We start from the raw sequence: 13,201 nt of genomic DNA on the forward strand, positions 1-13,201 counted from the left end.
AGGCCTGGCCATTAAGAGGCAACTTCTGCTTGCTCTGATTTGGAGCTCTGAACTGTTATGTCACCACTTTAGGTACTCTGCTGGAGAAAATCACATGGAGAGACCACATGATGAAGAAAGGCCCTGAGATGATCTAAGAGAGAAAGCATCAGCCAATTCAGTGTCTCAGTTGAGCCCCTCCATCTGATTTCCACTACGTTAGACTTAGCAGGAGAACTGCTCTGTTGAGCCCAGTCAATCCACAGAACTGTGTGATACAAGAAAAAAGTTGTTTCATAAGATAAAAACAGAGAGGGAGGCAAACCATAAGAGACTCTTAAATATATAGAACAAACTGAAGGTTGCTGGAGGGGAAGTGGGTGGAGGGATGGGCTAAATGGGTGATGGGCATTAAGGAGGGCACTTGTTATGATGAGCACTGGGTGTTGTATTTAAGTGATGAATCATGGGAATCTACCCCCGAAACCAAGAGCACACTGTATACACTGTATGTTAGCTAACTTGACAATAAATTATATTAAAAGAAAAAAAAATTTCCTTCACCCCAAAAAGTTTCTTCAAGCTTCCTTCTGGTCAATGCTCACCCCTCACAGACAGTCACTGCCCCGTTTCAATTTATTTAATGGCTTGTTTGCCAAATTTACTTACTTTTCTTAACTTACTTAGTTTTATTTAATTAGTTTTCATTTGAAATCATAATGACATTTGTCTCTGTCCCACCTCCCTCTGCTATAAACTGAGACTTAAAGGTAAACAGTAGGGGAGATTAAGATACAAAATAAGAATATATTCTTCAGTATGAAGAATTCTGGTGAATATATATTTTTCAATATGTATAAGAAGAACTTATTAATATACTTTTATTCATGGCTCCTTCCTATACTCCAGGCTCTGTTATCCCATGTCTCTATGGATTTTATATCCTTCATTTTTTGTCTGTGTGCCATGGTATCCTGGTTCAGCATCAACAAGCTAGGGTAGAGGTAGTTGTGTTTCTTACAATACTTTTATAAAGATAAAATGAAAACTGGTCAACTAAAACCAAATAATTAAAAGAAAAAAAGAATATTCTATAGACTAGTCATTTGGCATACGGGCCTAATTCAGCTTTGACATGCCTGTGGAAAAAGAGAGGAAAATGGCTGGGCCTTATGAGAAGTCCTGAGCTTTCTTATGTACCTAGCATCATGGAGTATTAAAATAAGTCAGTCTATTATGAGGGTTAGGTCCTGCCAGGATTTGCACAGGAAGTGTAAGAGTGAGAGAGTATGCACCATATGAGTCATGGTTGAGCTTTAAAGCACTATAAATCTGTGCTCAAGTAAAATGTGGATCCTTGCAATGCCCCAGGCTCTTAAGAATCAGATTCACAACTTCTCTTTTCTTGAGGAAGGATTGGTGAGTGGTAAGAGGGGGTAGGCAGAGGCTAGAGCATAGGGAGAAAGAGAAGTTCCTCCTTGAAGATTGTTTCCTTTTATTTGAAGTTTTTTTTGTGAAGTTCTTAGAATTTGCTTTAGAAATACTGCCTTTAGAGGGGGAGGGGGTTATTACTATTTGGGAGTTAGAATCATTCTGGTACAGTACTAACAATTCTAAGAGATAATGTTTGTAAGGTGCCTAGCCTAGTTCCTGGTATAGAATAGGATCAGTAAATACCATTTTCCCACTGGAGTTCAGAGAAGAGCATCAGAGCCAGGTGGGAAAAAGAAAAACTGGCTTCGAAGTGCACACAGGAGGGTGTGGAGCCTGCTTAAGATTCTCTTCCCTTCCTCCCTCTGCTCCTCCCTGGCTCACACTCATTCGCTCTGCAAACACACACACACACACACACACACACACACACACACACAGGAGCTGTAAGAAGTAGATAGGCTCATATTGGGGAGGATATTTTTGTCATGGGATAGTATGAGCCAAACAGCAAAGCCCACTTTGAGTATAGGTGAAAAGTAGTGGAAAAGATGACTGTAAACGTAACTTGTATCATATTTTGGAATGTCTTTAGTATCACTGAGAAGTTCATAATAAATCTGTTAAGTAATGAGTCACTGAGGATGGTTTTTGAGCAGAAGAGTTACCTATTCAAAGCTGAGCCACGGGGAGATTAATTTGGCAGTGACATGTGGCATATGCTAGAATGAGGAAAAACTGATGACACAGAAACCGTTTTGGAGAGTACTGCAGCAATCCAAGTAAAGGAAAACCCAATTCATATATTTATTTGCCATTCTTTCTTTTCTCTAGCAAATTCAAATACTTGCATCATCTTTATTATGAATACATATTTCTATTTCTTTTTTTGTATTCATTTGTATTAAAGTACTTTGGGGAGCACTTTTGTAAAAAGTCACTTATTTTACATTTTCTAAAAACTTTTCAATATAAATGGCAGATAGTCTACTTAAGAGTAGACCTAAGTCTGTTGGCTCCCAATTTCAGATTCTTTCTGTTTATATGCTCTTGCTTGTTAGGAGCTGCTTTTAAGTCTATCCTTAGCAGTCAGGGATTTCATATACTTAGGAATACTCAGGAATATAATGGGCAAGTGTTTTTCTCAGGAAATTAAGAACTATTAATGGCATCATAAAAAACCAAGAGGATAGATGCTATAGTTTCGCAGGAACAAAACTTAAAGAATTTGCAACTATAGTTGGGAATTGGGGATTTGGAGGTGGAAATGGAAATGAGGATCTCTGAAAGCTCTATTCACTATTTTCAGACATCCTCAGGTGGCTGAAATGATGGGGTTATACATTTACCTAGGAAACTTCAGGGATTCACATTTATCACAAGCAGTAGTGGACTGTGTTACCTTTTCCGTAAATTACTTCATTGGAATACTCAATTACTTTAAATATTTTAATTATCTAAAATGGAAGGAAAGACAAGAAATTGGTAACATTTGTTGCATGTGGGAAAAAGAAGTTAATGTCAGAGAAACTGGAGTAGAATTTGTACTGTTTTTTTTTTTAAAGTAACTTTTGTTTTTTTAAAAATATTTATTTATTTTTGAGAGAGAGAGAGCGCGCATGTGCGCACAAGTGAGGAGGGTCAGAGAGGGGGGCGGGGAAGAGGATCCCAAGCAGGCTCTGCACTGACAGCAGTGAGCCCTAAGCAGCCTCGAACTCATGAACTGCAAGATCATGACCTGAGCTGAAGTCAGATGCTCAACTGACTAAGCCACCTAAGGCACTCCTATACTGTTATTTTATTTTATTTTTTTGTAATATTTAGTTTTTACTTGAGAGAAAAGAGAGAGTGCGCATAGGGGAAAGGGGCAGAGGGAGAAAGAGAGAGAGTCCCAGGCAGGCTCCACACTCAGCGTGGAGCCTGATGTGGGGCTTGATCCCACAGCCCTGAGATCACGACCTGAGCCAGTCAAGAGTTGGACTCTCAACCAACTAAGCCACTGAGGTGTCTCTAGAATTTGTACCTTTTAAGTTTTATACCATAAGATCATTGTGGGGAAAAAAAGAACATTGTGACCTGTTTGAAAATAAATTAAAATTAAGTTCTTTTCTTTCTCATGTTCTTTACATGATGGAATGTGTTTAAAATACTTAACTGTATCTGAAGGTAGCATAAATGACCTGTATTTTCAGTTCATTGTCCATATATTTTGCATTCTTGAAAAAAACTGCATGTTCATAGTTTAGAATTGATGATTTGAAATAAAATAAAATAAAATGCTACACTTTTAGCCTGAAATCCTTTAATTGCAAAACTGTTTTTCTCTTTTCTTGTTTAGGTTGGGTGTTGAAAACAAAGACATATTTTAGTAGAAATTCCCCTGTATTGTTGCTTGGAAAATGTTACCATTTTAAATATGAAGGTAAGTGCTAAATTTGTAACCCATTTAAAAATCTTTGTATTCCTTCATTGTGTAACAGTTTTCATTGTTTTATTTCCAGATCAATCTACTTTTGGCATATTTTTTTTTTGTTTTTTACTTCTTTTTTATTGTGGTAAAATAATAACAGAATTTACCTTCTTAATAATTTTTTTATATTTATTTATTTATTTATTTATTTATTTATTTTGAGAGAGAGAGATGAAGAGTTCTGGAGATAAATGGTGGTAATTTTATTAGCACAACATTGTGAATGTATTTAAAACCACTGAACTGTATGCACACTTAAAAATTATTAAGTGTGCATGTATGTGTGCAAGAGCGAGAAAAGGCAGAGAGAGAGGGAGGGAGAATCCCAAGCAGGATCTGTGCTGTCATCATGGAGCCCGATGTCAGCATAGAGCTTGATCCCATGAACTGTGAGATTATGACCTGAGCTGAAATCAAGAGTTGGATGCTTAACCAACTGAGCCACCCAGGTGCCCTATACCATTTTAATAATTTTTTTAAAAAACTTTAATGTTTACTTATTTTTGAGAGAGAGAGAAACGAGAGAGAGAGAACGAGTAGGGGAGGGGCAGAGAGGGAGGGAGACACAGAATCCAAAGCAGATTCTGGGCTCTGAGCTGTTAGCACAGAGCCCGATGCAGGGCTCGAACCCACGAACCATGAGATCACGACTAGAGCTGAAGTCGGATGCCTAACAGACTAAGCCACCCCAGTGCCCCAACTTTTCTTCTTAATGTTTTATTTATTTTTGACAGAGAGTGAGTAAGGAAGGGGCAGAGAGAGAAGAGAGACAGAGGATCCCAAGGAGGTTCCACACTGTCAGCACAGAGTCTCATGTGGGGCTTGAACTCATGAATTATGAGATCATGATCTGAGCTGAAATCAAGAGTCAGACCCTTAACCAATTGACCATTCTACTTTTTATGCCTCTGTTTTGGCATATTTCTTTTAAGAACCTGTATTTTATGTAACACATAATGTACTGCCATATGGTTTGGGTTTCTAGTAAACTGTTTGAGGATGAGAATCATGACCCCTTTTGTTATATCCCTCACAGTTTTAGACTTATGAGTGTTAGTTAAATATTATCTGAATTGATATCATAATATTTTTTATCAAGTTTTCTGATGATAACTTTAAAGTATATGCTAATATGAATGGACATTTTTCCAAAGAAGACATCCAGATGGCTAGCAAACACATGAAAAGATGCTCAGTATCACTCATCATCAGGGAAATACAAATCAAAACCACAATAAGATACCACCTCACACCTGTCAGAATGGTTAAAATGAACAACTCAGGAAACCACAGATGTTGGCAAGGATGCAGAGAAAGGGGAACACTTTTGCACTGCTTGTGGGAATGCAAACTGGTACAGCCACTCTGGAAAACAGTATGGAGGTTTCTCCAAAAATTAAAAACAGAACTACCCTATGACCCAGCAATTTACTAGGTATTTATCCAAAGGATAGAAAAATGCTGATTCGAAGGGGCACATGCACCCTAATGTTTATAGCAGCACTATCAACAATAGCCAAAGTATAGAAGGGCCCAAATGTCCATCAACTGATGAATGAATAAAGAAGATGGTATATATACACTGTGGAATACTATCTGACAATCAAAAAGAATGAAATTTTGCCATTTGTAACAACATGGATGGAACTAGAGTATATTAATGCTAAACGAAATAAGGCGGTCAGAGAAAGACAAATACTGTATGAATTCACTCATATGTGGAATTTAAGAAACAAAACAGATGAACATAGGGGAAGGGAAGGAAAAACAAGATAAAAACAGAGAGGGAGGCAAACCATAAGAGACTCTTAAATGCAGAGAACAAACTGGGGGTTGCTGGAGGGGAAGTGGGTAAGGGAATGGGCAAACGGGTGCTGGGCATTAAGGAGGGCACTTGTTGGGATGAGCACTGGTTGTTATATGTAAGTGATGAATCACTGGGTTCTACTCCTGAAACCAATACTATACTGACTAACTTGAATTTAAATAAATAAGTTAAATGAAAAAGATTGAGAAAAAGAAGTGTATGCAAATAATTTAAAGTATCACCTTGGTTAACCTGAAGATGGTAGATTTTCCAATTATTATTTTTTTTTAAGTTTATTTATTTTGAGAGAGAGTGAGCATGATTGGGGGAGGGGCAGAGAGAGAGAAGAGAGAGAGAATCCCAAGCAGGCTCCATTCTGTCAGTGCAGAGCCAGATATGAGGCTCTACCCCATGAACTGTGAGATCATGACCTGAGCTGAAATCAAGAGATGGAGGCTTAACCGTTGCCCCAGGCGCCCCAGATTTTTGAATTCTTTAAAAAAAAATTTTTTTTTAACATTTATTCATTTTTGATGGAGACAAAGAGTGTGAGCAGGGGAGGGGCAGAGAGAGAAGGAGACACAGAATCTGTAGCAGGCTCTCAGCTCTGAGCTGTCAGCACAGAGCCCGACGTGGGGCTCAAACCCACGAACTATGAGATCATGACCTGAACTGAAGTCAGATCCTTAATCAACTGAGCCACTCAGTTGCTTCCAGATTTTCCAATTCTTAAGGATGTTCTAATTTCTGAAATTATTGACTTATTTTGATGTTTTTGAGTTTCTACATATGCCCATCCTTTTAATAATTATATATTTTCTTTTAACAATTTATGTCACTTAATGAATGCCTTCTTTGTGTTAGGCATCATGCTAAGCTCTTTGTGAAGTGCCTTTAATTCTTTAATTCTCACAGCAAGCCTACAAGTTTGATTCAAGTATCTTATGAGTATGAAACAGGAGCTTAGAGAAGTTAAATAATTTGTCCAATGTCACACAGGTATTAAATGGCACAGTTGTAATTTAAACCAAGACTGTGTCTCACTTTACTCCTGGCTTTTTTTCTACTATACGTCTGTGCTTGGTTTTGTGTGTAGGAGTATGTGTGTGCGTGTGTGTATGTGTGTGTGTGTGTAAGACAGAGAAGGAAAGAATGTGTGTGAGAATATGTCATTATCAAGGCTTTTATTTTTGGTTGACTTATTTTGGCATCTCATTTATCAGCAATCTTCTAAAGCCTTGTAAATGTCTTGTAATGATAACAGCTAACATTTATTGAGTATTTATAATGTGCCAGGTAGTATTTCAAGTAGTTCACATGCTTAACTCATTGAGTCCTCACAGCACTCTTTAAAAAAAAATATCTTTTTAATGTTTATTTATTTTTGAGAGAGAGACAGAGTGTGAGCAGGTAACGGGTAGACAGAGAGGGAGACACAGAATCCGAAGCAGGCTCCAGGCTCTGAGCTGCTAGCACAGAGCCCGACACAGGGCTCGAGCTCATGAACTGCAAGATCATGACCTGAGTCGAAGTCGAACACTTAACTGACTGAGCCACCCAGGTGCCTTGAGAAGTTTTTAATTTTGATTCCATTTTCAAAAGGGTCAGAAACAGGAAATATAAAATCATCAGGGACACTGAGATAATGGGGTTTTGTTTTTGGCATAAAAGGGCTAACGTTGGGAAGAAGCAAACAGATTAAAAATTACTCAAATACCATATGAGTTCACTCATATGTGGAAATTAAGAAAACAAAACAAATGAACAAAGTAAAAAAGAGACCAAAAAAACCAGAATTAAATACAGAGAACAAACTGATGGTTCCCAGAAGGGAGGTGGGTGGAGAGGGGGGAGTTGGGTGAAATAGGTGAAGGAGATTAAGAATACACTTATTGTGATGAACACTGAGTAATGTATACAATTGTTGAGTCATTATATTATATACCTGAGGCTAATAGAACATCATATATTAATTATATTTGAATTAAAAATTAAGTAAATAAATAAAAAATTACTCATAATGTATTTTTCTTGTCGAGTACAATTTTGTTATCCTCCTTAAAGGGATATTCACAGGGGCTGGGTGGCTCAGTTGATTGTCTGACTTCGACTCAGGTCATGATCTTGTGGTTTGAGAGTTCAAGTCCTATATCAGGCTGGTTGTAGTCAGTGCAGAGCCTGCTTCAGATCCTCTGTCCCTCTCTCTCTGCCCTTCCCGCTTTCCCCTGCTTGCACTCTCTCTCTCTCAAAAAACAAAAACAAAAACAAAAATGGTGTATACACAGGGTTTTTATCTTCTCTGTAAATGCACAACTCATAATTTCAAAAAAATATTTAATATAAAATTATTAAAACAATAAAAATTCACTATTTGTAATAAATAATACAGACCTAAGCATCCAACTTTGGCTCAGGACATGATCTCATGGTTTGTGAGTTCAAGCCCTGCATCTGGCTCTCTACTGTCAACATGGAGCCCGCTTTGGATCCTCTGTTCCCCTCTCTCTTTCTCCATCCTCTGCTCTCTTTCTGTTTCAAAAATAAACAAACATTAAAAAAAAAAGAAAGAATACAAAGAAGAAAAATTTTTCTTCCATTGGATTCTGTCATATCTGTCATATATCCTTTTTTTTTTTTTTTTTTTTAGAATTTTATTCTTGTATTTGTGTATTTTTATTTATTTATTTTTTTTCAACGTTTTTATTTATTTTTGGGACAGAGAGAGACATAGCATGAACGGGGGAGGGGCAGAGAGACAGGGAGACACAGAATTGGAAACAGGCTCCAGGCTCCAAGCCATCAGCCCAGAGCCTGACGCGGGGCTCGAACTCACGGACCGCGAGATCGTGACCTGGCTGAAGTCGGACGCTTAACCGACTGCGCCACCCAGGCGCCCCAACATATATCCTATCTTTGTACTGAAACAGACTCATGCTACTTTAAGGAGTAATGGGTGAAGATAAGGCCAACATGCTGAGATTTAGCAGAGTGAGACGATGAGTAGAACAGGAGTCCTAGATGTCACAGAGGCACTGAATTAACCAACCTAGAGCCATCCCTACATAGGACTTCTGTTTGTGTATGGTAATACATCCCCTTATTGTTTAAGCTATTTTGAAATGCATCCATTAGCAACCTTTCTAATTTGGTCTACTTCTGTAGTTTTATAGCAGCCTGTATTTCTGCTTCACCACAAATATCATAATGGGATTAACAACTTTTATACTTTTGTTTAATGTTTCTCATCTGCTGAACTGTAAGCTCCTTGAGAGTAAGAACTGTGCCTCTCATACTTTCAGTGTTAACTCCAGTGCCTGGTGCATAATAAGGCTCTCAATAAATATTTGTGGAGTAAATTAATAATCTTGTTCATCACATCCCCTATTAATGAATACTTAAGTTGTTTCCAACTTTTTATTTCAATAAAGCTACATTAAACATCCTTATACATGTGTTCACACATGCAGAGAACTTCTCTATGATAAATATTTAAATTTACAACCTCTTATGAGAAATTTGAGAGTACTTAGAAAAATTGAAAATATATACATTTTAGGACCCAGCAATTTGACCTTTAAATATTTACTTACTTTATCCCATATCTGATAATTACAAGAACTGTAGTCTTTGAGGATTCAATTCACAATTTTTTTTACTTATGATTCTCATATTAGCTTGTTTAATTGTGATAGTCAGCCTTGACTGAACCCTCAATGTTACTAGCAGTTTTCTTCTATTTCTTTTATCAGCTTTCGTTTCATTTTTTTGTTGTGGTTCTTTGAGACTTTGTTCATAAAGCTCTGATCTCATGTGTCTCCAGAGCATCATAGAAAACAAAAGCAAAGCAAAGCAAAACAAAACCAAACCTTCTTCCTTTGGCTCCATTTATCTTACATTCACCTGACAAATGTTTATTGCACATCTGCTATGGACTGAACTCTGTACTAGGTGCTGAAGATTCAGGGGTGCATAAAATAAAATATTCCTTCTCCTGTAATATACCTGAAATTTGGAAAAGGGTAAGATATAGATAAATATTATAGATATTATTAATTAAGGAAATTAAGAAAAGAGGGGCGCTGGGGTGGCTCAGTCAGTTGAGCAGCTGACTCTAGATTTCAGCTCAGATTTGCAGGGTTGAGCCCCAAGTTGGGCACTGCACTGACAGTGTGGAGCCTGCTGGGATTCTCTCTCTCCCTCTCTCACTGCCCCTCCCCTGCTTGTGCATGTGCTCTTTCTCTCAAAATAGACAAACATGAAAAAAAGATTGTGAAAAGTCAGAAAGTGGAATAGCAGAGGTAGTATTATTATAGTGGAAAGTCAACAGGACAATAAAGTTCAGTTAGTACTAGCAATTTTCCAATTATATTCTGAGTAAATTTTAAATTTAGAGTAAATTTAGAGTAATTTTAGAGACTAGGTTTTTAAAAATATTTATTTTGAGAGAGAGAGAGAGAAAGTGAACACATGTGGGAGAAGGGCAGAAAAAGAGGGAGAGAGAATCCTAAGCAGTCTCTGCGCTGACTGCGCAGGGCCTGATGTGGGTTTGATCTTATGAACCATGAGATCATGACCTGAGTAGAAATCAACAGTCAGATGCTTAACCCACTGAGCCACCCACGTGGCCCAAGACTAGATCTTAAAAGAATAAAGAATTAATTACTTCATCAAGGGAGGAGATTAGGAATTATGTTTGGCAAGCCTCAGGATGATGTGTGAGTTATGTACTATTGTGTCAAATTTCAGACAAATTTGAATGTCTCTAAAGTAGAACTTTGGGGGGCACCTAGGTGGTTCAGCTGGTTCAGCATCTAACTATTGATTTCAGACTCATGGTTTGTGGGTTTGAGCCCCTAGTCGGGCTCTGTGGGGGCAGCGCCGGAGACCGCTTGGGATTTTCTCTCTCTCCTTCTCTCTCTGCCCCTCCCCTGCTCCCGCAGTCTCTGTCTCCTTTTGTAAGTAAATAAAAAAACGTAAACAAATTTTTTTCTTTAAAGTAGAAAGTTTGGACATATTTGTAGTGCCATGTTCAATTTCCATGCATTTTTATTTGTAATTAACGTCAAACTCAAATATTGAGAGAAATTCATTGATATTGGGGGCTTGTCGGTCATTCTTTTTATTGTCACTGAAACTGTATGCCACAACTTAGCACCATTAATCTGAATATTATGAAGTTTAGGTGATTGTAATTTTTTCAGAATGAGTTTAAAGAGGGATAGGTGAGCAAGGATAAAAAAAAAAGCATGATAAAATTGCTTTAATATCCTGCAGAAGGGCATTGGAAATTGAACTCCTTGGAATTGAGAGTTTAGCCAGATTTATCTATCCACCTGTCCACCCACCCAAACCAAGCAACATTTATTAGGATTTACTTGTGTTATGTAGTGTGCTACATGTTGAGGTTGTAAACATGACTAAATATACTCTCTAGGAGTAATCAAGGAATGTCAGTTCATTTTGAGAGAGTAATCAAGGAATGTCAGTTCATTTGGAGCACTAGTGTTTTGTAGATTATTGGGCAAACAGTAACTGTAGTTTTTACATAGAAATTCTGTTTTGGTTTTTTTTTAAGCTTATTTATTTATTTTGAGAGAGAGAGAGAGAGAGTGCGTGCATGAGCAGGATAGGGACAGAAAGAGGAGGAAGAGAGAGAGAATCCCAATGCGGGGCTTGATCTCACAAACTGTGAGATCATGACCTGAGCTGAAATCAAGAGTCAGACGCTTAACCAACTGAGCCACCTAGGTGCCCCTCACATAGAAATTGTATTACAGACAATCAATTTGAAAAGGCCTTTTAAAATGACATATGTGGGTGGCAGCAGTTTTTAAAAATTGTATTTCAACATGAAAGGATAACTGTATGTTTAGGAATTTTGTATTCTTACTCTTTAGCTTCTTAGTTTTGATTTTATAATTTGAGTATAAATATTCATGGCAATAAATACAGTGTGCACATTTTATTTGATTTTAAGAACCAGCTTATGTGATTATATTCATTTTACATATTGACAAATCATGATATTTTATTTGCAAATCTCATTTTAGAGAGCACTAATATCTACATCCTGAGCCAAATGAGGCAAAAAGAAAAGGTATTTTAATATTATCCCCTCATAAAAGAGTTGATTATATTCAGAATATAGGGTACTATTATTAACAACAATATTACTGATGATACTTTATATTAGCTAGTTCTAGAGTGTACAATACATTTCAGCATCCATTCTCATTTGATTTTCATAATAGCCTGATTAGGCAGAATAACATTTATCTTCATTTAAATTGAAAAAAAAAGTATTAGAAAAATTATAACATACTTCCTGTCTTATGGACAGTAAGGGAACATAATATCATTACTGATTTTCCTTTGCATATATTTAGACTATATATTTTTATTTTGTAGATGAAAATAAACTGTTACCTGCAAGATCAGGATGTACAATAGAAGATCATGTAATTGCGGGAAATGTAGAAGAATTTCGTAAAGATTTCATTTCAAGAATATGGCTGACCTACAGGGAAGAATTTCCTCAAATAGAAGGCTCGACTTTGACAACAGACTGTGGTTGGGGCTGTACATTAAGAACTGGCCAGATGCTATTGGCTCAAGGACTCATACTACACTTTCTTGGTAGAGGTAAATCAAATCTCTGTTTTTGGGGGGATTTTTGTTTGTCTTCTTAAATTTGGACTCCAGCTTGTAAACTGCATAAAATTTACTTTGGTTAATTTCTTGACTCCCTTGTTTCTTCTAAAAGTTGTAACTAATCTAGCATATTCCATCTTTACTGAACTAAGCTAGGTATGACTTATACATAAGTATAAGTTTTTAGTAGTCTTTGGAGTTTGTTGTTGTTACTACTTAGTTCTTTTTGATTGAGCTCTCTGGATTATCTCCAGTTCAATAAATCTTGGGCAGGTCAATACAGTGACTTTGAGCAGATAGTTGATATTTTTATATTATTTAAATCTTATATTTAAACTGGTTTATTTTCTCTCTATATATCAATAATGCTTTAAAATATTTTTATCTTTAGAAATATGATAATAATCAGTTAAACTGATTAGGCATATTCTTAGTAAGGTCATCCTGCTTATATTACAGTCTCAAAAATGTCACTGATACTTAATTTACATATATCTTTTTAAAAATGTGCCATCTTTCTTACCATTTCTACTAGTCCATTTTTTATAATTTGTACATTTGTAGGAAGATTTTAGTTTATGATTTTAGGCTATCATACATGGTTATTGCTAAGTGTTATCATATTTTAAAAGTGTTAGACAATTTCCCTGTAATGCATGGCAGATATTTGGTAACCTTTCTGTAGGGATTATTGATGAGATTATTTAGAGAGAATGTTTATTCAAGAGTGGTATGGATAATACACGGAAAAAGAATTTTTATAAACTTCTCTGGGATGATTTATTTGTAGTCGTATGCAATCAAGGGCAAGAATGGGGATATTTTTCACAGTCCCGACTATTTCTCTGAATCTGTGCCTCATT

The 13,201-nt window shown here is 36.6% G+C and overlaps 1 protein-coding gene across 3 annotated transcripts in view; it reads left to right on the forward strand.

Annotated features, from left to right (window-relative positions):
* ATG4C (autophagy related 4C cysteine peptidase) overlaps positions 1-13,201 on the forward strand; it is a 91,894-nt gene that overhangs the window by 36,651 nt on the left and 42,042 nt on the right. For all 3 annotated transcript variants that reach the window (XM_043575156.1, XM_043575157.1, XM_043575158.1), the window contains 2 exons: positions 3,749-3,832; positions 12,096-12,329. In XM_043575156.1, coding sequence (XP_043431091.1) covers positions 3,749-3,832; positions 12,096-12,329 — 318 coding nt within the window. The remainder of the gene's footprint in view (positions 1-3,748; positions 3,833-12,095; positions 12,330-13,201) is intronic.

Source organism: Prionailurus bengalensis, chromosome C1, assembly GCF_016509475.1.
Source record: "Prionailurus bengalensis isolate Pbe53 chromosome C1, Fcat_Pben_1.1_paternal_pri, whole genome shotgun sequence".
Taxonomy (NCBI): Eukaryota; Metazoa; Chordata; class Mammalia; order Carnivora; family Felidae; genus Prionailurus; species Prionailurus bengalensis.